Raw genomic sequence first — 27,008 nt, 5'->3', positions numbered from 1 at the left:
CCCGGGTCCTCTGGTGAACTGTACCAGTGCTGGTGCAATCTGAGATATCTGACTCCTGGATGGCGAATAACTTGCATTCACATTCACAACAAAGACTCGACAGGGAAACTGTTATAAAGAACATGGCTATAACTCAATTCAATATGGGACTGTGTGTTTTGCATTTGTTTATAACAAAATATAATTAAAGTATTATATTTGGTCTATGGGTTTTCAGACCAGTTAACTCTAATGGTTTCTCTGCAGGACCAGTTAAACTTAAAGGTTCTTATTGGTCTCTTTGGGTTTCAGACCAATTGCATCTTATGGTTTCTATTGGTTTCAACCGAACCTGGTTTGGTTTCTACTGGAAACTCTGCTGGTTTGTGATTTCCAATAGAGAGCTATATGAATGTCTTACTGGTCTCTCTTGGTTTCTATAGGATTTCTGACCTGGGTTGGCGACATTGTCACCCTGTAACGAGTATGGTACATCAGATATCAAATAAAAATGATAACTGAATAGCGAAAGCGAAAGAAAAAAAAGGACCAAGGTCCTGTCGGCTGGGAATAGTTCTCATTTTTCAAGGAATGACTTGGAATGATGGAGGATGCCCATTCTGTGGCTAGCTTTGCAGGCCAGCTTTGCTGTATGGTCACCCAGGAAAGGTCATGACTGATGATGCGGTCTCCTGGAACGAAACATAGAGAATGAACGTTTTCCAGTGGCTGACCATGTTAATACAGTGGTGGGTTCATTTAACAATACTTCTGGAGTGACAAGGTGAGAGTGAGATTTTCCACAATTAAGAAACATGCTCCTTTTGCGAGACAAGACTCGAATCCATTTCGGATCAGCAGAGCGTGAGTGAGGCAGTTGCTGCATGTCTTCCAGTAGGATGTGGTACTGTGTGCAACAATGTGGAGTGTTCTAAACAAAGGAAGATAGAGTTTTGCTGAGCATCAGAGGTTGTTTATGTTTATTAGGAACAAAACAAAAGAAAAAACTGGAAGACTGCCCTGGGTGTACTCCAGCCTCTCCTGGGAGAAGAGATCAATCCATTGTTGGCAATTTGTTGACTACATGAATTGAAGAAGGCAAAACCAAGTATGAAGGTGGCCTTATATGCCTCCATCAGTCTGTCCATCCGTCCGTCTGTCCACAAATGTCAGTTTATGATCGACGAACAACTTGATTTGAATTGAATATTGTATTTTAAACATGAATCGGAAACAACCTGCGGTTTAGCAGTACCTTGCCTCTGAAGATGTTGCGATTGTACATGTGCAGAGAGGAGTGAGATAATTATTTTACTCTGCTGCCTGTCTGGCAGCCAAACTAAACTCATTTCAATTTAATTATATATGGGAACACTGGAGAACACAAATCGCCTTCGTACGCCTTCCAAAAACCTCCAGTTTTGAAGTACTTGGACATGTTTTGAAGTACTTGTACATTTGAAGTACATAACATAGTGTACAAGAGTACATCAACGGTGCTAAACTTCCAAAATTAATTTTTTATACGACTTTTAAAATCATTATTTTGAATTGAATTATATACTTGAACACTGTATGGGATGAAGTGTTCTCTGAACTCTGCAGTTACCTCCACCACCAAAGCTTATGTCTTCACCCCTGTCTGTTTGTCTGTCTGTCTGTCTGTCTGTGAACAGGATATCTCAAAAAGTTGTGGATGGATTCGGACGAAGCTTGGTGGACTGGTTGGGTGTGTGCCAATGATGAACCGATTTGATTCTGGTGAAGATCCGGATCCAGATACTAAAAATTTTAAAGTGCTTCTTCACCATTGAGAGATGGGCCAAAAACAATAAATAGCACGATATTTAAAAAAGTTGTGGACGAGTTTTGACAAAACTAGGTGGATACGTTGTTTCGGTGATAAGAACAAGCCGATTCGATTTTGGCCCAGGTCCGAATCCAGATCCAGCCTCACTTGGGATACAAAACGTAAACTGTTCAGCCTGGTGGAGGTGTGCGTTCTACTGAGTGTCCTCGTCTTGACGATGTTGCCATTGCTTTTATTTACTGTGACAGAGAACACATCATACATTATTCTGTTTTTCTTAATTTTTTTCAGGTATGATGAGTGCACTGCGTGTCGAACCTCAAAATCCTGTTCGTCAGGAAAGCAACAACCTCACACTCACGTGCTATGCTGAAGACGTGTGTGAGATGCAAAACGTCATGTGGACATTTCCCACAGACAATGCTTTAATTGGTAAGCAAAGGAAAAGAGAAAAAGGACACCTCGATCTCACCTTTCTGAAGCTTTCGATGCTCCATGACGGGGCTAGATTTCGCTGCTCTGCTCCTGGTTGTGAGAACATCACCGTGACACCTGAGGTGCGGATATCCATCTTCTGTGAGTACACAAGGGAAGTGTTTAGAAAGGATGGTGCAAATGATTATTATTTTGCCACTTTCACAATTACAACCTCTATTCCATGCTTTTATTAAGCATGGTGTTGGGTAAGCGGTTAGGGTGCCGGCTTGGGATGCGAGGATCCTGGGTTCAAATCCTGGTCGTATCACTGAATTAACACCAGGGGGGTTGACTCAGCCCGTCATCCTTCTGAGGTCGGCAAATTGAGTACCAGTTCCCTGGTAATTCCCTGTGTGTCGCAAGAGGCGACCAACAGGGTCGGCGGCAGGAAGGGCATCTGGCCATAAAACATTGCTGGCAGGAAGGGCATCCGGCCATAAAACATTGCTTCAAAAAGGTGACTTGGACCAATCCATGACGTGAACCGTCCCCAACGGAACTTAACGGTTAACACCACACTCAACGCCTCTGAGGAAGAGAACTAGTTTGTTCTTGAAACGTCAGGCTATTAATAATGAATTTTTAAATCTTTTATTACTGCTCAGTGTGCTATCATTTACAATATGAATCCTGAGCTACAAATCTTTCGACATGTATATTTGTATATATTTGTATATATATATATATATCAGTTGTTATGCGATTTCATACCATTAGTGGTGAACCGCCATTAAGATGTCCCATCCAGCTATGCTATACTGGGAGCGATAAGTACCGTCTGCCACACGGCACATTATCTCTGTTATCCACTCATTGTATGGAATCCCTTGGATGCAGCCAGGAGCAACCAATCTAAATATAATTTCAGTTCTCAAGCTTTCAATGAGCGCACGTAATGACGTCACCGCTATGTACGTACGCTCTGCCTGTCAAGAGCATAATTTTGATCTTAGTTCAGATACAGTCAAAAGTGTATGAAAAACACAGTTATCGACCTGGTTTCGCCCTGTTGGTATATCGTATTTTCATACACTTCTGACAGTATCTGAACGAAGATCAAAATTATTATGTGTGTATTTGAAATCTGTGCGGGGACGTCCCGATATATGGGGTTTAGTGAACAGGCGCGTTCTTTTCCTGTCCCGATATTTTTTAAATAAACCCTTGTATTATTTTCCCAACCAACTTTAATCCCGTTTTCGTTTGCGAGTTCTTTTCCAAGGGTGAAGACATCGTCGGACCATCAGGTAAGCCGCGGCATTCTCCCCCGAACCCCTGCTCGTGTATGATCCGCCATAGAATTGGATAACGCCTCATTAAAGCTCGATTCATCCGTGGTGACGCACATGTTAAGTGAACCAACCACACGACAATATATATGTATATGAATATATATATATATACATATTAAGGTACAGCATAGCTGGATGGGATACCTTAATGGCGGTTCATGACTGATGGTATGAAATCGCATCGTAACTGGTATATAACCGAAAGGTTTTCAGAGTCATAAGTGTATGCAGGACTCACTGCGTTGCCCTGATGACCCCCAAAAGGGCGAAACCAGGTCGGTAACTTAGTTTTACATACACTTATGACAGTATCTGAACGAAGATCAAAATTCTGCTCTGTCGGAGGGTTCTCTTGAGAGCTTGACAGGCAGAGCGTATGTACATGGCAGTGACGTCATTACGTGCGCTCATTGAAAGCCGGAGAACTGAAGATATATTTGGATTGGTTGCTCCCGGCTGCATCCAGGCGATTCCATATAATGAGTGGATACCAGAGATAATGTGCCATGTGGCAGATGGTACTTATCGCTCCCATTAAGGTACAGCATAGATGGATGTGATACCTTAATGGCAGTTAACCACTGATGGTATGAAATCGCATAGTAACTGATATATATATATATATATATATATATATATATATATCTATATATATATATATATATATATATATATATATATATATATATATATATATATATATATATATATATATATATATATATATATATATATATATATATATATATATATATATATATATATATATATATATATATATATATATATATTGCTACGGTTTTGAGATTTGTACAGTAAACTCAATAAAAGGTTAAAGGTTTGCCCCCCATAGTTAGTCACACGAGCAACATGTAGCCTCATTTGTAGTATAGTTATATCTTAGTATATGTGAGAGTAGGCCCCTTCCAGTGTTAATCCTGCGTTGTGTAAAGACAGGAGGATAGGCCCTACTTCTACAAACCATTCCACGTCCATAGGCTCGATCCATTGCGGCTAAAAAGCCCTGGTTGTGTTGGGAGCGAGTTAACACGAGGTTGGCCTCGGAAGGTGGAGGGTTGAGGTCGGCGCAGCGGCGAGGCGATGACGGTAAGAATGAGCCACCAATCAGGGCTCACAGCGTGTAGCTGCAGCACTGCATCACAGGGCGTGGTTGGAACATCGATCGGGCTAAGAGGGTTGGCAATAAAACCGATTGCGCGAAGCCCCACCACGTCAGTTCTCAGTTGGAGTTCTCAGTTATGGGAGAGGTGCGCTGAAAGAAGTTACGAATTCTGAGTTCTGAGGAGGGAGAGGCGCTTCAAAGGACTGGCAGAGGAGAGAGAGGACGCGCTTGAAGAGGATCACTCGCACTGTATGAACTTGGTTACGAGGGATACATGGGCGCAGCCAAGGCGTTGATAACTTGTGCGGTTCGGCCAAAGTGAATGAATGCGGCTGAATAATCGCCAGCCGCGCTAAATCCGCCCTCTACCGTTCGCCCTGAGATTACCCGTTTGTTCGAGCTACAAAAGTGTTTTAAAAACACGTTTAGTGTTTTAAAAGTTAGTGTTTTAAAAAGAAACCAGAAACTGGATCGGGAACCGGACGAAGAAGAAGAGGAAGAAGGAGAGGAGAAAGAGGCGGAGCGAGTGAGGTCGGAGAAGGAGCCGAGCTGTTTGGAGGCCTGGAGCAAACGCTGGCCACTAGCGAACTTTGGGGTTTCCTGGGAAAGGGATTCCTGCGACAGAGTTGTTATCGCTGTGACAGATAAACCTGCGTAACAGGTTTTGCGGTTGATTCCGAAGAGAATCATTAGAGTGCCGTTACGTCTCGAGAACGGGCTGTTGGCCATTTTACCTCGTACCTGATTTCGCATCGCTCCAGGTTTTTTCACCTCGCATCAACCATTACACCGCATCCAGACGTTAACCTGGTGTGTGTGTGTGTGTCACGTGGATTTTGAGTGTGAATTTGCGGTTCGCCGATTGGGAGCCGTTGAACGTCCATACCTGAAGGTGTGATTTCCCAGCCGCCTCTTGAGGACACTTTTGCCTATCTTTGGCAGTGTGACTGTCAACCGAGCGGGATTCTGGTCTCGATACAACATTGTTCTGACGATCGCTTCAACATCGACTTTGGCTTGATGCCGGGATAGAGACATTGGGAATGTTCATTTCGCTCACTTGGAGCACAGTGAGTTACATTGTACGAAACTGATGGTACCATCATAGGAATGATATATTGGTTGTGCAATTGATTAATATTGTTATTGCTGTTATTCTTGTGTGACCTTAATGCAATACTTGTTTGTCGGTAACAATTGGTGTGGTTTCACCATTGATCTTTGACACACAGAATAACACATCTTTCTGCCGTGACTCCTCTCGGGGCTCGGAGGTACACCGTGACCAGGGTTTGGGGAGGAGCACGTAACAACACCCCATGTAAAGTTTTGACTTTTTCAACATATTTCAACATACAGCTATTTGATCTTCATTTCAACAATATTGATAGATAAAGGTGATATAATATAACAAATATCATGAAACATTTACATTTTGTAGTCCATTGTATAATTTAAATAAACATTAATGCAAATTTCGCATGTGGAAAAAGTAAGTACACCCCTACATTTATCACTACTTCAAATACCAAAAATTAGAATCAGGTGCACCAACTCAGGTACAAATGATTAGAACATCGTTAGAGAGGATCTTGGAGGAACCTGTCTTATTTAAACCTCAGACATTTAGTTTGGTTTGCTCTTTGTTGTTGAAGTGTGCGGCGTCACCATGCCGAGATCAAAAGAGCTCTCTGAGGCCTTCAGAAAGAAGGTTATAGATGCCGAAGAGTCTGGGAAGGGATTTAAAAAGATCTCCAAACAATTTGAAATCAGTCATTCCACTGCCCAGAAGATCATCTACAAGTGGAGAAGATTCCAAACAACTGCCAACTTGTTCAGGCCAGGCCGCCCCAGCAAGTTCAGCCCGAGAGCAGACCGCAAGATGCTGAAAGAAGTCTCTAAGAACCCCAGAATGTCATCACGGGACCTACAGGTAGCTCTTGCCACTGTTGATGTCAAAGTGCACGAGTGCACCATTAGAAAGAGGCTGCACAAATTTGATCTACATGGGAGGTGTGCTAGGAGGAAACCTTTGCTGTCCAGAAAGAACATCAGGGCAAGACTAAAGTTTGCCTCGGCGTTCATTGGCAAAGACCAGCACTTCTGGAACAATGGGCTCTGGACAGATGAGTCAAAGGTCGAGCTATTTGGCCACAGTAACAGAAGACATGTTTGGCGAAAACCAAAGACAGCATTTGACCTCAAGAACCCGATACCAACTGCAAAGCAAGGTGGTGGAAATATTATGGTTTGGGGCAGCTTTGCTGCATCAGGGCCTGGGCAGCTCACAATCATAGAATCCACTATGAATTCTTCATTGTACCAGAGGGTGCTTGAGGATAATGTTAGGACATCTGTCGGAAAGTTGAAGCTCAACCGAAGGTGGACCTTGCAACATGACAATGACCCTAAATATACCAGTAAATCCACCAAGGAATGGCTGAAAAGAAAGAAATGGAGGGTTCTGGAATGGCCAAGTCAAAGCCCAGATCTAAATCCCATCGAGATGTTGTGGGGGGATTTGAAACGAGCTGTGCATGCAAGAAACCCCTCAAACATCGCACAGCTGAAAGAATTCTGCATGGAGGAGTGGGCAAAAATTTCTCTCAGTCGATGTCAGAGACTGGTAGAGAGTTATAAGAAACGCCTACTTGAGGTTGTTTCTGCCAAAGGGGGCAATACAACTATTAGAGCCAAGGGTGTGTACTTACTTTTTCCACATGCGAAATTTGCATTTATGTTTATTTAAATTATACAATGGACTACAAAATGTAAATGTTTCATGATATTTGTTGTATTATATCACCTTTATCTATCAATATTGTTGAAATGAAGATCAAATAGCTGTATGTTGAAAAAGTCAAAACTTTACATGGGGTGGACTTACTTTTTCACGTGACTGTATATGTATGTGTGTATATATATGTGTGTGTATGTATATATATATATATATATATATATATATATATATATATATATATATATATATATATATATATATATATATATCTATATATATATCTATATATATATATATATATATATATATATATATATATATATATATATATATATATATATATATATATATATATATATATATATATATACACAGACTTGGCATTTAATATGGAATATTTTTTTTGTGGGGGTGAACTTACTTTTCAAGATGTCTTAGAACCAAAAGTTCATTGGAATTATGTTGAAATTATTCTAGATTTTGTTAATGTGACCTTTAAAAGAAACAAAAACCACATTTGACATTTCGAAACAAATAAATTGACCCTTGAAAGTGATGTAAACTGATATCGAACTCAATTCATGGACAGTACTGTGTTAAACGTCTGTACGTTTTCCAGAAGTATCTCTTTATTTTGCACATTAGCCAAAATTTTTTTAAACAAAAACAAAAGTTAAATTACAACTGCGATTACGGACAGTAAAATTACAGTTCAGTACTTTGTGTAACCCCCACGAGCATTCAGGAGAGCACGTACACGTTGAGGCCTGCTGTTCACGAGATTTGCCAAGGTTTGGACAGGAATCGCTTGCCATGCAGTGACAATAGCCTGCTGCAATTCACGCACAGAGGTCGGCTGCTGGTCCAAGTGGTCGATTTGACACGTTAATTCTGCCCACAAGTTCTCTATCGGATTCATATCCGGGGACATGGCAGGCCACTCCATATGCTCTACACCACGGTCAGCAAGAAAGTGTTGGATCATGCAAGCACGATGAGGCCGTGCATTGTCATCTTGGGAGACAAAGTTTCCTCGAAAGGCTGCACGAGCAAATGGAAGCAATGTTTCTTCCAGAATGGCCCTGTACTTGAACTGGTTCAGGTTTCCATTCAGAACAACCAGGTCAGTTTTGCGCCCTGCACGAAAAGCAGCCCAAACGGTCACCCCACCACCTCCAGCTTGGACTCTTGGCACTATACAATCTTTGTTGTAGGCTTCATGCACTTGTCTGCGCACTCGGACGCGGCCATCTTGACGATAGACCAGAAATCTAGACTCGTCACTGAAGATCACGTGATTCCAGTGTCCTGGCTGCCATTGACGGTGCTCTCTGGCCCACTGCAATCGGCGCTGGCGGTGTTGTGTGGTCAGGCGTGGCTTTCTCAGGGGACGCCTGGCACGATGGCCTGCTTGAACCAGTCGTTGGTTGACTAGCCTTCTGGATACAGGCACATTTGTCAGTTGCTGCCACTCAGCCAAACGCCGATTAGCTGACTTGGTATGGCCATTGCGGACTAACCGGTGCAGCTGGCGATCATCCCTCCTTGTAGTTCTGCGGGGACGTCCTGGCCTCGGTATTGGAGTAGGGACACCCCTCTGAGCATTTCGTTTCAGGATCTTTGACACCTGACCTTGAGTGATGCCATACTGCCGAGCAATAGCACGCTGTTTCATGCCAGAATTTCGTAAAGCCACCACTCCATGACAAACAGCATTGTCAAGTTGACGGACCATCTCCAGAGGAAGCGGCAATAACTTTTGGAGATGTGCAGCAGTTGTTTTCCACTAATACAGAATGCAAGAACCCTTGTATACCCGACTGTGAAGCCAATTGTTTAATGCTCCTGTCCGTACATTTTGCCATGCCACCTGTGATATAATCATGTTGTTGACTTCTTGCTGCGACAGACAATCAGTGACATGGTTCTTTTAACAAATAAATCACCAAAGTGTAAAAGAAACTCACCAGATTGATATACTGAGTTAAGAAACTAAACTCATGTCAAGTAAAAAAAAATATTCCATATTAAATGCCAAGTCTGTAGTTACGGAATCGGACGATGGCACTCCCCTTACCGAGGGGGGTTTAATCCCCTCGTCTTGTACACTGGCCGTCTCCGTTCCTGAAGCTACCCCGCTCCCTCGTGGGGTGGGATTGGCCGAGGTGATTGGTCAAGGGATTCCCGTACACCTCGGCCAATCCCTCCACAAGGCAGGTGGGTAACTCCGCCCGAAACCACGGACAAGATGGTATTTGCCGAGCGGGTTAGCAGTCCGAAGTTTGAGCCATTAACAGAGAACTAAACCCGATCCTGAGCGTTGGCCGAATCGTGCCACGTATATAAATTGGTAAAAGACAAAGACGATTGGACGAGAATGAAGAAGACAAAGGTAGGAAGAACAGGTATTTATTAATTACTATTTACACAACCAAAGAAAAGAAGGGAATGAAGGTAATTTACAGTGAAAGATAGGAGACACAGGGCAGCTTATACTTACACAGGCTTAACTTATACCCAGGACAGAACAAACAAGACAAACTCACAAACACGAATGGATAGTATGGCAGGGGTGGATGGCTGGAAGGGAGAGAAGAGTCCGTTCAGGATGGCAGGCTGGAGGCGAACGGCCGCCGACTCCTCCGCAATCTGGTTCACGCACAGCAGCGCGTCAGAGCTTCGTGCGCAGGGGCTGTTCCAAGCGGCGTTTCCCTCAGGCCTCGTACGTCCTCCGCCTCATGTGTTCTCTCTCTCCACTGCTTTGCCTGCCCACCTCTTTCCTCAGAAGGACTCCTCAGAACTCTCTCACTTTGGTTCAGCGCACCTCCCTCAGAACTCAGCTCACCTCCACAGAACTCTGGTGGGGGCTCCGCGCAACAGGTTATATAGCGCCACACCCTGGAACGTTCGCAAAACTGCTTGATCGTTCTCCGCCTTCTCAAGCCAAACCCACTCATTCTTGGTTGGTTGATCGGGGCTGGCTGACTCCTCCTCTTGACGACGATGGGCTGGCCACGCCCTTCTTCTCCGAGTTAGAGCACATGGGCAATGGCGGCGAATGCAGTTGGTAATTGAGTTAATGCAGTTGGTAATGGAGGTTCTGGGGCCATCGAAAGGGGATCTATCTTATTTGATTTTGGTGCAACGTAAGATCGACTATTGGACACACAGCCTTATCTGAAACACAGACTAATGAAATAACTATAGAGAGGTTCTATGATTGGCAACGTGCTTGTACATGGACTAGCTAAGGTGCTCATTTCAATTAACAGCCAATTAAGGGGATATGTACACAGGAAATTTACTACTAAATTTACAAAGTGAAGGTTCTAAAAACCATAACACAGCACCTTCATTCCTCACGGCACGTCTCGGCCCGACAAAACTTTAACTTAGTGTGACACTCAGGTGTAATTCCCTCTACAATTAATCTGACCCTGAGTGTGACAGTTTTAAAACACAAATAAATATGTCCCGCTATTACGTTGCACCTTACCTAACAGATACACACCCACAGAATAACCAGATTGCGGAATTAATTTTCAAACTCAACATTTACGGTGGGGAGCATTATTTACAGGTGACATTATTTCATTATTTACAAAACGCAACCCAGGACCTGTTATTTTTCTTTTGAGGGAAACAAAAAGAGAATCCTGTGGGAGGGAGGAGACAGCATGCACTGCATCGACGCACCAGCACCAATAAACACCAAAGCACCAATCAAAGAGCACAGTCACGCACCATCCAGTGCGACATTACACAATAATAAAACAAAAGAAACACACTGATGGTCTTCCTCTTCTCTGCTCCGCTCCCTCTGCTGGCCAATGTTCTTCCTGATGTTGTCTTTTCTTGGTCTTCTTTGCTTGCGGCCTATTTGGACATAATAAAACAAAAGCACAAACCGTGTCCATTTTTATTTATGGCCCACAGGGGCCAGCTCTGGGTGGTCCACCTGTATGGCTTGGTGCCACCTCATCGAGGTCCGCAAGCAAGATCTTTCTCTGGCCAACCTGGCCGGTCCCAGCAGAGGCATGCCACACAACGTGTGGTCCATAAGTGGTGCTCAGCCACAGTACTGTGGTCCATAAGTGGTGCGTGGATGCAGGCAGCTGGTTGCGGGGATTCGGGCACACAATTGCAGGCTCCCGCACCCTCCCCCTCAGTGCCCAGAGAGCACGGCCCATGGGTGGGGAAGGAAGACAAAGCCGCAGAGTTAGCGAGGGGTAAGGTCACAAGGGTACACATCAATCAAGGTAATGCAGGGCGAGGTGCGCATGGAGAGCGAAGTGAGAAAGCTCGTTCCTAATGTACGCCATCCCCCCTGTCACCTACTCCACCCTTGCCCTTACCCCATGTTTACAAAATCTACACATTTACAAATTCGTCACTAGTCACGTCTTCCCATATCTCCCCTAATCCAAATTCGTACCAATCCCAATGTCTAACCAAATTTGCCATCACCAATTTATCATCAATCCTCATAAGGAGGGAGAGATGGAACAACCAGCACAATGTTTCACCCACATCATGATGTGTCTCACAATCCAAAACATTTGCACAGGAAAAATAAAACAACACATGGCACGGTGTGGAGTTCTGTCGTCACCTCAGGTGAGTGGATGCAGATGGTGCGAGGAGATTTCAATCCTAACTACTTCCTAGATGACATTAACACACTTTACACTACCCGGGGTCTTTCCCTGCCAAACCATTATCCATCTTACACTCTATGCGGTTTTAAGAACCAAACTCCCATTGACCAAACTGTGGTGCTCATCAATTTGGGGTCTCACTCCCCCGGTTCAACTCCCTGTGCCTTTACACAATTTCGGGGCCGAGTCGTGTGGCTCCCCTAACAGGTCTACTTACCTGTGCGCCTCCGCCACTGAAGTTGTCTCCCGAGCTTGCCTAGCTCCTCACCCTACCTATCTAACTGGGGAAGGCCCTCCCTGGCACTTACCCCCTCAGTGCCCTCTCTGGCACAGGGCTACCCGGGTCCGTCCTCCGGATCCAAGGGCCCCATCCACAACTCTAACGGCTCCCAGAGCCACCTGCGGCCTCACCTGGCCGACATCCTAACAGTGGCGGAGCGCTCAACCAACCATCCCCCTAACAGGCCACACGCCCAGCCATTTCCACGTCACTAATGCACCCATCCAAACACCATTCTTCCACACGCACCACAGATGCCAATACCCAACCACAATTTACCTATACCCTCGACCTAACTCTTAAACTACCCTCCCCGGGTATTGGTGATAGGGGTCCATCCTCCCCATACACTCCCTTCGCACCAACCACTCCACTCCACATTGTCCACCACACTCACTCCACACCATCCATTCCATACTCCATGTATTCCATACCATTCATTCAACCATTCTCCATACAACACACAACCATTCTCCATGCACCTGTTCACTTGCACACCTGTGCAATCAAACCTGGTGCAACCTGCACCCTCCTTCCTCCCAGGCTTCTTCATTCATTCAATACAATGCACAATCACCTCACACTTTTCACAATACACTGCTCCATACACTTTCAATTCTCCAAACCATTGCCTCAGGCACACAAATTCTCCCACGCTCATACACACATCTTTCCCGAGCATTGCCCCTCAATTCCTCATTTCAACATGCTCACCAGCAAGAACTTCCATACAAATTCCTCATTCAATAAACCACAAACACACTGCATCATCTGATCGACCTGGTTTCCTTCTAACTTGGTGCTCCCCGTCTTCCCTTTAAACTAAGCACATACGACGTCATTAACAACCATTCTAACCTCTCTACGTCCCCGACTACCTGTACAATGTCGCTACTTACCTCTACCGTTACCTATTGTCATTTTTCTAGATCCCTATACATTATCCAAACCCTCCCTGGCTTGGTTTACACCGCCATAACCCCATAAGTAGTGCTCATGTGCCCAGGGGATGTGAGGGATGGTGGATTTACCATCCTTGCACATCGGGCATCTCTCACTATCAATTTTGCCATCAAATTCCAATTCTGCCCATTACTTTGCCAATCTTTACTGCCAATCAAATTTACCAATCCCATTTGCCAATCATATTCCCTATTCCCAATTTCGGATCAAAAACACTATCATCATCACCGTCCATTAAACTTGAGCCTCTCGGTACGTCGATACATGCTCAAAGCTCGGCTTCGCAAAGCCGAGCAATGAATGCGGGTGGTTCGTCTACCGTGGGTTGAGTCTGTCCGGCATTCGGTTCACGGGAGGCGGTTTGCTCGGGCCGAGATTCCACGCACCATCTCGGCGCGGAGGCTTTCGGTCTCCGGCCCGATGGCTCAATCTCGCCCGGCTGGAACGCCGCAACCACAAGGGGGCACCGCTCCGGTCCCTCCTACCTGCCCTCGAACCTGACAGGTCGCCTTGCCCGGCAGGGCCCGGACTCGACCGTGCGGGGCGGGGCCAGGCCCGGATCATGCACGACGCTCCGAAGAGAAGCGACGCAGCACCGATCCCCGCCGGCCCCCGCAATACCCACAGCCCGGCACGGACCGAGGGCTCGCGTCGGCTATCCGTCGCCCAAAACGCTGGCCCGGTCCACGTCGATGCTTCACTTGCAGGCTCACACGCATACGCAACCCCTTTTACACTCACCAAGCCCGGCGTCTCAGCGCCTCTCATGCATTCCCCACACCCCGTCCATTCCACCACCGCACTCCCGGTTACACACCACACCTCTCGCGCACCTTCTTGCGCACACTCGTCGTTTGCACACTTCCTTAACACACCTCCTTGCGCCCACTCCTCGGTCACATCCTCTGTGACAACCTTGGGTGTGCACTCTTTTGCACACCCGATCACGTGCTTCGGTGCGCCCTCCCGCACACGTGCCACCACTAACTCACTCTCCGTGTCACACTCCGTACACTACGACGTGCATTCTCGCTCGCACTTGGTTTCACTCCCACACTCTGTCACACACTCACTCTCCGACGCACACTTTTTCCTCACAAGAGCGCCATTTCCACTCGCACCACTCACAAGGGACTCTCCACCAACGCCCGGGTGCTTTCTCGATCCCAAGCACGCAAAAATTCTTTTTTCGCCAAACATCCTTCTACAAAACCTCTTAGCACCATATACAGCACGACTCACCTTTGGGATCCTCTTCTCCACGCGCACCTGCAAATCTTTATAAGGATTAGCAAGTACGGCATCAGGATGTGAACTTAGACTTTGTGCAATTTCCATTCCTCCCTTCTGCTGGTACTTTTCTACCAAATCCGTCTCTCCAATCCCAATTTCAACTATAACCAATTTGTTCGTTTTTCTCTTTGACGACCGCTGGCTTTATTAAAATTTTCTCTACTTCGGCGGTCGGCGGCCGGCTTTCCCAAACCCCGGGTCACGATTTCTACCCCGGTCCACCCGGCTGTGCTTTGCCCCGACTCGCTCAACCAGCGCTTCTCAACCCGCGTTACCCCGTCGCGTACCCGTGCGACCTCTTCGCTCAACCTGCGGTTAACCTCCCTCTCGGCTTCCATTACCTCATGTGCGGCTTGCCCCCTCGCCAACCCCTCATTAATTTATTTGGCTTGGCCAATTATGCCCCCCAGTTTGTCCCCTAATCGGCTTCCGAATCCCTCCAATTTGCTACCTAACTTGTTTCCTACTCCTCCCAATTTGCTGTTTAATCCCTCACATTTGTTGTCTAACCCCTCACATTTGTTGTCTAAACCCTCAAATTTGGCTTCTAGCCCCCCGATTTGATTTCCCATGTCATGTCTCAATTCCCCTAAATGCTCCCCCATTCTGTTTTCCAATCCTATATTCCCCATTAGTATGGCCGCATTAATCTGCGCCATCAGGTCCCGCACATCAATTCCCCCTATTTGTGCAGCGGGTGCGGCTACAGCGGCCACGTGTGAGCCGCCGCCATTTTGTGCGCCTGAACACTCCGCTACCCAATGCGTATTGTGCTCCTCCTCCATGATTCCCACTGCCTCCCTGGGGTCCTGGGTCGACTCTAAACCCTCCTCTAACTCCCCTACCGGCATCCGGTCGCCTTGATCATCCATGGCACGACTTAAATTGAGATGTTATTACAATTTCGGCCGCTCGTAATTTTGAGTGCATTAAGCGCACTTCGGGTCCGAATCCCACTCCTGGCACCAATTGTTACGGAATCAGACGACGGCACTCCCCTTACCGAGGGGGGTTTAATCCCCTCGTCTTGTACACTGGCCGTCTCCGTTCCTGAAGCTACCCCGCTCCCCCGTGGGGTGGGATTGGCCGAGGTGATTGATCAAGGGATTCCCGTACACCTCCGCCAATCCCTCCACAAGGCAGGTGGGTAACTCCGCTCGAAACCACGGACAAGATGGTATTTGCTGAGCGGGTTAGCAGTCCGAAGTTCGAGCCATTAACAGAGAACTAAACCCGATCCTGAGCGTTGGCCGAATCGTGCCACGTATATCAATTGGTAAAAGACAAAGATGGTCGGACGAGAATGAAGAAGACAAAGGAAGGAAGAACAGGTATTTATTAATTACTATTTACACAACCAAAGAAAAGAAGGGAACGAAGGTAATTTACAGTGAAAGATAGGAGACACAGGGCAGCTTATACTTACACAGGCTTAACTTATACCCAGGACAGAACAAAGAAGACAAACTCACGTACACGAATGGATAGTATGGCAGGGGTGGATGGGTGGAAGGGAGAGAAGAGTCCGTTCAGGATGGCAGGCTGGAGGCGAACGGCCACCGACTCCTCCGCAATCTGGTTCATGCGCAGCAGCGCGTCAGAGCTTCGCGCGCAGGGGCTTTTCCAAGCGGCGTTTCCCTCAGGCCTCGTACGTCCTCCGCCTCATGCGTTCTCTCTCCACTGCTTTGCCTGCCCATCTCTTTCCACAGAAGGACTCCTCAGAACTCTCTCACTTTGGTTCAGCGCACCTCCCTCAGAACTCAGCTCACCTCCACAGAACTCTGGTGGGGGCTCCGCACAACGTTATATAGCGCCACACCCTGGAACGTTCGCGAAACTTCTTGATCGTTCTCTCTCCGCCCTCACAAGCCAAACCCACTCATTCTTGGTTGGTTGATCGGGGCTGGCTGACTCCTCCTCTTGATGATGATGGGCGGGCCACGCCCTTCTTCTCCGAGTTAGAGCACATGGGCAATGGCGGCGAATGCAGTTGGTAATGGAGGTAATGCAGTTGGTAATGGAGGTAATGCAGTTGGTAATGGAGGTAATGCAGTTGGTAATGGAGGTAATGCAGTTGGTAATGGAGGTTCTGGGGCCATCGAAAGGGGATCTATCTTATTTGATTTTGGTGCAACGTAAGATCGACTATTGGACACACAGCCTTATCTGAAACACAGACTAATGAAATAACTATAGAGAGGTTCTACGATTGGCTACGTGCTTGTACATGGACTAGCTAAGGTGCTCATTTCAATTAACAGCCAATTAAGGGGAAATGTACACAGGAAATTTACTACTAAATTTACAAAGTGAAGGTTCTAAAAACCGTAACAATATATATATATATATATATAATCGGGAGAATAAAGACGCGGACATAGCTTCAGGACGGTCGATCTTTAATTCTCGGCAAGCGTTCGACCAACAAAGGTCTTCTTCTTAGTCGTCCCCAAGTTCAGCGGAAGAACTTGAAGAACTTCCGGTGGGTAACATAACCCCACTATGTACCCACCGTTAGATTGTATGTCGTGGAAGTGTATAATTATTCCCATGATGAGGGGTGGGGTTATGTTAATTAGTTAAGGATTAATGGTAAATCCCCTGTATGCAATTGCCTCTGTTATTTCCCCTCTGTTCTTTCCGAAACTGCACACACACGTAGCCAAGCCAGCAATCGTGCATTAAGACACGACATAAAAACTAACCTGAAACAGGCCATTGAGCACCACCAATGATACCACCGACATGGTGATCACAAAGGCACAGGAGGGGCGTGAGGCCATGCCCTGAAGAACAATTGATCAGGACACCAAGAGCGATGAGATGGCACTATTCACAAGAATTCATTCACAAGAATGCTTCTCACCGAATCATAAGAATGCGACTCACGAATTCATAAGAATGCTACTCACTAATTCATAAGAATGCTACTCACTAATTCATAAGAATGCTACTCACTCATTCATGAGAATGCTACTCACTGATTAACAACTTTTATTTTTCGTTTATCAGATGCAATGTCATGTTTTTCTCAATTCGCAGCACCTCCTAAAGACCTTCACATGGATCTACCCAGGAGCCCACTCCATATTGATGTTGAAGTGTGCACGTGGTGCAATGTTATCGGCATACACCCGATCAACGACGTGCAAATTAACTGGTTCCTTGGGAACATTTCAAATCCACTTGACGCATATCGTGAAAATTACTCATCCAGCAGAATCTCAAGTGAACTATGCTTTACCCCAAAGGCTGCCCATCATGACCAGCAACTCATCTGCCAAGTAGTACTCATCCCATATGGACGTACTGGCCTATCCATCACACGCACTACAACGGCATCTATAAATATAAAAGGTGGGATTGCATCCACACTTTGCACCTCCTCTATTTGATGTAGTTCATCCTCCTTGGTATATGAATACTATTGTGCTTTGGGATTCTTGATTCAGAACATATGCAACATTTTCTCTTGAGAACCTACTGTATGCAAAACCATGCTTGAACACCACTTCTTCGCCATCTGACGGTTATCCTTTCCTTATTGGCCTGGCAGGACGGCCTAGACTCTACTGGTACGTACCGTATACAAACAACAACAACAACATGCATTTTAAAAGGCCATTTTCCCTGCTAGAGCGGGGGTTAGCCTTGCGGTCCCCATGACAATCTTCTCCATTTTGCCCTATTTTCTGCATCTCTCCTTGTTAACCCCCTTGCCCGCATTTCTTCTTCCACCATCTTTAGCCAAGTCTTTCTCGGTCTTCCCCGTCTTCTACTTCCTTCTACATTCATTTCCATCACTCTTCTCAACCAGTCACTTTCATCCTTCCTCAACACATGACCAAACCATCTCAACCTGTTCCTCTTCACAGCATCAATCACAGGCTCTATTCTCATCATCTTTTGCAATTCATCATTTGTTTTCCTCTCTCTCAACGATACTCCGCACATCCGTCGAACCATTCGCATTTCCACCCTTTCCAACCTTCGTTGCTGCTCTACGTTCATTACCCATGTCTCGCTCCCATAAATCATAACACTTCTCACACATGCAGCATACACCTTTACCTTCAGCTTCAACAACACTCCCCTCATTATCAGCACGCCACTGAATTCCCGAAACTTCTTCCATGCACATCTCATTCGAGCAACCGTTGCCGAGTCTGATCCACCTTCTCCATTCAGCATGTCTCCGAGGTAGCAAAATGTTTTCACACCTTCCAGCTTCACGCCGTCTCCAAGATCCAACTCAACATTTCCTCCATCTGCAGCTCCCTCTGTGCACACCTTACATTTGAATGTAGCTGCCACACTGGCTATTGACCCTCTCAGACCACTACATTTTTGATGAACCCACTCAGCGCACATTGTACACTGAATGGAGTTCACTCCGACACCCTTCCTACACGCAGCACAGGGCCACTTCCCAGTTCTTTCCACCTCACCACATGCTTTACCACTTGCCATCACCTTCGTCTTTCCGATATTCACCTTCAGACCTTTTGTCTCCATACATTCCTTCCACGTGTTCATCTTTTCCTTCAGTCCATCCATACTTTCCGCAATCAACACCAGATCATCTGCAAACAACAACTCCCACGGTAAACCCTCCTTTACGTTCTGAGCCAGCACCTCCATCACAGCTACAAATAGTAGTGGACTTAGTACCGACCCCTGATGCACTCCCACCTTCACCTCAAACTCACCACTGTTCCCGTCCTTCGTCCTTACAGCTGTGCGCGCTCTTTTGTACATTGCCATCACTACTCTGATCAACCATTCCTCCACTCCTAACTTCCTCAATGCCCATGTCAATACTTTGCGTGGAACCCGATCGAATGCTTTCTCCAGATCAACAAACCCAAGAAACAACTTCTTCCTCTTCTCCATGTAGTTCTCCTGCAACTGCCTCACAATGAAAAGCGCGTCTGTCGTTCCTCTTCCTGGCATGAATCCAAACTGCATTTCGTCGATCTTCACTTTCTTCCTTATCCTCCTCTCCAACACCCTTTCCAATACCTTCATTCCATGCTCCAATAACTTTATCGCTCGGTACGAGCCACACTCCAGAGGGTCACCTTTCCCCTTGTATAGAGGGACGAGGGTACTCAGTTCCCAATCCACTGGAATGCGGCCTTCTTTCACCACCAGATTACAGATCTCTGTCATTCTCTTCACACCCCAACTTCCTGCTGCCTTCAACATATCTCCCACAACTCCCGTCGGCCCTCCCACTTTTCTACCCTTCATTGCTTTTATCGCTTCCTCAACTTCCTTCTCGGTTATCTTCTCTGCCGGTCCGAAAACTGGGTTACTCTCCATGTTGCCATCCCATTCATTCTCTGTATTCAACAGCATTTCCATATATCTTTTCCATCTTCCTTTAATTCCATCTGGGTCGACAACGATTTGTCCCACTTCATCCTTCAAGCAACTCACCCCCATCACATCACACCTCTCTTTCGCTCTCTGCTTTGCAATCCTGAATACTGCTTTCTGACCCTCTTCCGAATCCAAGCGTTCTCCGAACATTTTCCTAAATGCCTCCTGCGCCTTTGCTACCTTTTTCTTTGCAGCCTTCCTGGCTGCCTTATAACTTTCATGCTCTGCTGTTTCTGCTCCCGTACCCTTCGCCTTCTGCCACTCCTTGAACTTCTTCCTCTTCTCGTCAATCCTCTTTCCAACTTCATCATCCCACCACCATGTTTCCGAGTGCCTCGGTGGTCCTTTTGTCCATCCACATACCTCATCAACGGCTCCCAACAGACTAGCTTTCATTGACATCCAACCACTTTCAAGCTCAACCACATCATCCTCGACCCTACTCAGCCTCTCTTTTAATGCCTCCCTTACTGTCACCTCTTTCAACCTCCACACCTTCATTCTCGGTTGGTACCTCACCCGCCGAGCTCTCCTCGCACCTTTCACCCTTACGTCGCAGACAACCAAGTGGTGCTGTGAAACAGCCTCCTCCCCCGGGATCACCTTTGTGTCCCGGAGGTGCCCCCTATCTCGCCTACGCACCATCAGGTAGTCAACGGTTGTCGTCGACCCACCTGACGTGTATGTAACAAGCTTATTATCCTCTTTCTGTCACTGAGTATTACAAATCAACAAATCAGCTCCATCAGCAAACTCCAAAATCGTTTCACCTTCTCCATTTCTCACACCATATCCGTAACCCCCATGAACTCCGTCAAAACCATCCATACTCCTTCCCACATGTCCATTTAGGTCTCCTCCTACCACAACAACTTCCTCATCTTTCACGTTTTCCATCAGCTTCTCTATCGCACACCAGAACTTGTCCTTCTCTTCATCGCTTCGACCAACCTGCGGAGCATATCCCGAGATGACGTTCACCAAGAGCGTTCCAATCATCATTTTCACCATCATCAACCTATCACTCACTCTAGTCACACTCACCACACTGTCTACAAACACCTCAGAAAACAGGACACCAACACCATTCACGCCCTCCGGCCACCCTTGCCACACAAACTTGTATTTCTATCCCTGCCTACCCTTCACCATTCTCACACCACTTCCCTTCCATCTCGTCTCTTGCATACAACATATGTCCACTCTTCTTCTGACCAATACTTCCACCACTTCTCCTGATCTCCCTGTCATTGTCCCTACATTCCATGTCCCAAACCTCAGAAACCGATCTCCACTTCGGGCTGTACCCTGCCCACATGTAGTTGTAATTGTCATGGTTCTCTCTTTGAGGCAATGTTTTTATGGCCGGATGCCCTTCCTGACGCCAACCCTCCCAGTCGCCTCTTACGACACGCAGGAGGGATACAGCGTACCTATTCTTATCCAGGGTACACACTGGGAAACGTTTAAAACATGGAAATTCTGGGGGGTGGGAGAGGGGGGGGGGCGGCGTCAGCATCACGGCTGCGGTTTAAACATATTTAAATAAATATTTAAACAAAACCATGAAAAACAATCTGGGAAAAGTCTCTAAGTGAGAACGTGGATTTGAGAAAGCAGGAGCAGAGGTGAAAGAAAAACGAGATATAGGGGGCGGGGCACAAGTCGAGACGAGGAGGCCGCACGAGACACCAGGCCGCACGAGGCGCACGAGGCGTGAACAAAGAAATGACTAATTACACAAATTTGCAACAACTACAAAACCAAAACCAAATAGAAACACACAATAACACATACACAACAAAATACGCAGCGGAAATTTCACAAAGAAACGAACGGGAAAACACTCAAACTTTGATGCCGTGGAGAGATCGAAGCAAGCCCCGTCGCTCGAGGGACCGGAAGTCGGTCTTTTCCGGAGACTGGCCTCTAATCTGTCTGGCCTGGATATAAATCTAGGTTCAGCTATATACAGACTTGGCATTTAATATGGAATATATATTTTTTTCTTGACTTGGGTTTACTTTCTTAACTCAGTATATCAATCTGGTGAGTTTCTTTTACACTTTGGTGATTTATTTGTTAAAAGAACCATGTCACTGATTGTCTGTCGCAGGAAGAAGTCAACAACAGGATTATATCACAGGTGGCGTGGCAAAATGTACGGACAGGTGCATTTGACGATTGGCTTCACAGTCGGGTATACAAGGGTTGTTGCGTTCTGTATTAGTGGAAAACAACTGCTGCACGTCTCCAAAAGTTATTGCCGCTTCCTCTGGAGATGGTCCGTCAACTCGACAATGCTGTTTGTCATGGAGTGGTGGCTTTACGAAATTACGGAATGAAAGACCGTGCTATTGCTCGGGAGTATGGCATCACTCAAGGTCAGGTGTCAAAGATCCTGAAACGAAATGCTCAGAGGGGTGTCCCTACTCCAATACCGAGGCCAGGACATCCCCGCAGAACCACAAGGAGGGATGATCGCCAGCTGCACCGGTTAGTCCGCAATGGCCGTACCAAGTCAGCTAATCGGCTTAGGGCTGATTGGCAGCAACTGACAAATGTGCCTGTATCCAGAAGGCTAGTCAGCCAACGACTGGTTCAAGCAGGCTATCGTGCCAGGCGTCCCCTGAGAAAGCCACGACTGACCAGACAACACCACCAGCACCGATTGCAGTGGGCCAGAGAGCACCGTCAATGGCAGCCAGGACACTGGAATCACGTGATCTTCAGTGACGAGTCTAGATTTCTGGTCTATCGTCATGATGGCCGCGTCTGAGTGCGCAGACAAGTGCATGAAGCCTACAACAAAGATTGTATAGTGACAAAAGTCCAAACTGGAGGTGGTGGGGTGACCGTTTGGGCTGCTTTTCATGCAGGGGGCAAAACTGACCTGGTTGTTCTGAATGGAAACCTGGACCAGTTCAAGTACAGGGCCATTCTGGAAGAAACATTGCTTCCATTTGCTCGTGCAGCCTTTCGAGGAAACTTTGTCTTCCAAGATGACAATGCACGGCCTCATCGTGCTCGCATGATCCAACACTTTCTTGCTGACCGTGGTGTAGAGCATATGGAGTGGCCTGCCATGTCCCCAGATATGAATCCGAGAGAGAACTTGTGGGCAGAATTAACGCATCAAATCGACCACTTGAACCAGCAGCCGACCTCTGTGCGTGAATTGCAGCAGACTATTGTCACTGCATGCCAAGCGATTCCTGTCCAAACCTTGGCAAATCTCGTGAACAGTATGCCTCAACGTGTACGTGCTCTCCTGAATGCTCGTGGGGGTTACACGAAGTACTGAACTGTAATTTTACTGTCCGTAATCCCAGTCGTAATTTAGCTTTTGTTTTTGTTGAAAATAAATTTGGCTAATGTGCAAAATAAAGAGCTACTTCTGGAAAACGTACAGAAGTTTAACACAGTACTGTCCATGAATTGAGTTCGATATCAGTTTACATCACTTTCAAGGATCAATTTATTTGTTTCGAAATGTCAAATGTGGTTTTTGTTTCTTTTAAAGGTCACATTAACAAAATCTAGAATAATTTCAACATAATTCCAATGAACTTTTGGTTCTAAGACATCTTGAAAAGTAAGTTCACCCCAACAAAAAAAATATTCCATATTAAATGCCAAGTCTGTATATACACTACTCACAATAAGTTAGGGATATTGGCAGGTTCTTCAGTGTGGTTGATTTTGTGTATTAATTATATTGAAAAAAGTTGTTGGTCCTAATTCTATGGTTATTAATGTGTGTGAAAAACACAGCATCCTTCATTTCAATACCATAACACGAACCCCTATAAAATAAATAAACTCACTCCCACAATATCCCTAACTTATTGTGAGTAGTGTAAACTGTTATACCGATGCGTCACAGACAGGGTGATCCATATAATTGTGTGTAGCATCCATTGGATGGACATTAAACAGGCAGGCGCCTCGTGTGCCGCCATTAGTTGATGGATGTTAAAGATCTCATGGTGTTCTTTGCAAAGAGTCGACAACCTATCGCTGGAACCAAGAACAAATTTTAAATTGCTGGCCTAACCAGCAGAGTGCATTGCATCAGTGGCACGTCACACCGTCAGACAATGATGCACATGAACAAAGAAGATTCCTTGATTGTGTTTTTTCCAGCCTCATCTGAACTATTATTGTGGTTGTCTTTGTTGTTTGTAACAGTTGTTTGCCAACATTTCCAATCGACTCATCCATCAAATACCTTTATATATGCGCTCACTATATTTCAGCTTATCTGCTGTCGCTTACAATGTTTTCTCTTCTTCAATTTGCACTTTCACGTCTTCTTGCGAAGAAAAATCTGTCCACTTTATTTTCCCCTGCACAGCACCAGCTCTACATTTCAGGCCTCCCACAGTAGAACATGGACACCTCAGCTTTTGCCCGACAGTCGTGTTCATTTCTCCACCCATTTTTCTTCCCTTTTTCAACTTTTTGTGATGAACTCACAGTTCTCCTTTTGTTCACACACCTTTTAATCCAATTCCATCTTCCTCTATCTCACACTGGTTTGTGTACTTCACTGTCAGGGGAATATTATCAGTTCCTTCTTTTGACATGAAAATGATGGTGTGCTGCACTGATTTGTAATATCCAGGCCTGTATTTGAGGTAGAGTCTGAATGTAACTGATTATGACAGTTAATTGCTTGTGGAATGGGAGTATTCCTGCATTCATTTTCCATGTCCTCAAATCTGCTCTCTTCACATAATCCATATTTTCATTGAAAATATTTAATATATGAAAAAAAAAACGTTTTGAAGTTCCTTATTCCTATATCTCTGCAAGTCCCCCAGGCCTAATGCACTCTTGTGGAAATGTGGGGTTTCAGCGCATAACTGTCCAAGTGGTCGAATTGACTTTCTTTGGGGAAGGCACACTGCTGTAATGGACCAAAAGACCTTCTCGCTGCAATGATATTCCAGGAATGAGGAATCTATCTTCACAAGGGGTCAAAATCCTTTTTACTGTCGCTTTGGTCATTTTACACTGAAGGGAAAAATTGAAGGGAGGGCATGGTGATGATGAATATGACGTCATTGACTTTGCATAGCAGTAATCGTCAACATGACGCCGTAGTATAGAAATTGTGGGTGGAGTCAGGTGAACTGTCCAACCAATGGGTGGAACCCAGAAGCACGCACTGACGGATGCACGCACGGCTCCTTTTATAGCACTTATATACCCGCTCCCTATGGGACTATAGGGTTATGCATGAAATAAAGGTTACAATTGGGGCGCGGTGTCAAACAACAGTAGCGACAGTTTTAAAAAGGTAATCATATGTGTTCGTGGTTCATATTTTTACTGCTGGTAGGTGGGCCACATGGAACACCATGAGAAGCTATTTATACACCTTAACACGGTTTTTGTGAAAGGAGGAGAAACTCCTTAAGGAAGGAGGGTGAATGAAGTCGTTCCAATCTCTGTCGTGTGACCTTTAATCCAACTGTTAATTTTGATTGAGGTTGGATAAGTAATGACCGAATGTATTACGGTCAGACAGGCAGACAGACAACATATGGAGTATTTTAGTTTGATTGATTATTCTTTGTATAATGATGTTTTTACCCTCAAGGAAATGTCAATAATAGATTACTCTGCTTGAAAGATTTGAAAAGTGTTGAGGTCTTTGTTTTTGTTCTATTAAATTTATATATATATATATATATATTCAACGTTTTTTATTCAAAATAGTGAATACAATTGTCACTAATTTGTTACTCGCTTGTTTTTCATCCTCGTTGCAGCTCCAGACTCTCTGTCCAGAACCTCTTCAGTATCACTTCCTACTGCCTCTGACCTTTTTTCATTTTACAGTACATCAACGTACCCTTCTAACCCTACTGCATCATGTTTGCCGATTTCCCCAGCAACTCCCTCAAGAAGTACTGTGGTTGTGGTTGCTGGATATGCACTACTTGCTGGATTTGCTTTAGGAATTGCCACGGGATTTGCTTTAGCTGTTGTACCGCGGAGGTTCGGCTTTGCCAGCTTCACAGGAGCATGGAACAATGACAAGTTTGGTGCAAACCCAGGGACTGGCACCTACAGGGCAAATCTGCAGACCAGTTTCTCCGCATGATGGGGAGATGTCTGCATGTCTGTATTAGAAAAGTCTATTTGTCTCAGTGAGCAGGTAGAATGTGCTGTCACACAGACTGCATCATTCACCAGTAGATCTCCCAGATATGCCAGCAAGGACTAAACTTTAGAATGGAAGATAAATAATTTTAAAATATACAAATACAAAATAAAATTGAAGTATTTTAAAATACATCATTTACATTATGAAACCCTGTCAATGACCTCAGTTCATACAGTATGTCATCATCATACTTTTTTGACAGGTTTAAAAAAAGAGGCAAAGCGAAAATCCACCAAATGGCAGAAGTTTAACATTTATCATCGATAGTTATTGATGCAGGAATTAGTTATTTTAAAATAACTTTTTAACATTAGATTCAACTCGCAAAAGTTCCGGTTGCGTCGCTGATGGATTTAAACAAAAGACATTGGCGTTTCCCAACCCAACGTTTCCCAACCTATATAAATATATAAATATAGAAAGATCATTTTCAAGTTTCATCTATCTATAATTCCAGTAATCTCTGTGTGTTTGTTTGTCTGTGACCGCTGTTTCTCGACAACCACGGGTCCGATATACTTTAAACTTGCCAGGTATATTGCTGGGGACCCGAGGATGTGCCTTTTCAAGGTTTCATATTAATCGGACAAGTAGTTACCGAGCTATGTCCAAAAAACGATTCAACCAATCAGAGAGCAGCGAGCTATCACGTGTGCCGAACGTGCCGAACAGACTCTGCCTCGGACGGCACATTTGAGAGCGTATTCATTTATTTCACGTTGGCAAACTATGTTGGCGTTAAACTATGTTTTAAAACTAATTAAAACTAATTTGCGATTCTTTCGCTTTCCTGCGCGTTTGTGCACGCTATGGCGATTTCTTTACCAAAC

General features: G+C 45.4%; 1 protein-coding gene across 1 annotated transcript in view; it reads left to right on the top strand.

Annotated features, from left to right (window-relative positions):
• LOC137419504 (uncharacterized) overlaps positions 1-26,326 on the top strand; it is a 62,893-nt gene extending 36,567 nt beyond the window's left edge. Inside the window, exons 2-4 of the mRNA XM_078769753.1 lie at positions 2,081-2,365; positions 17,658-17,972; positions 25,781-26,326. Of these exons, the coding sequence (XP_078625879.1) occupies positions 2,081-2,365; positions 17,658-17,972; positions 25,781-26,115 (935 nt within the window). The 3' untranslated portion in view covers positions 26,116-26,326. The remainder of the gene's footprint in view (positions 1-2,080; positions 2,366-17,657; positions 17,973-25,780) is intronic.
• The last annotated feature ends 682 nt before the right edge of the window (positions 26,327-27,008 follow it).

This window comes from Myxine glutinosa, chromosome 1 (genome assembly GCF_964187855.1).
Source record: "Myxine glutinosa chromosome 1, kmMyxGlut1.1, whole genome shotgun sequence".
NCBI lineage: Eukaryota > Metazoa > Chordata > Myxini > Myxiniformes > Myxinidae > Myxine > Myxine glutinosa.
This window is presented reverse-complemented; position numbering and strand designations above follow the sequence as displayed.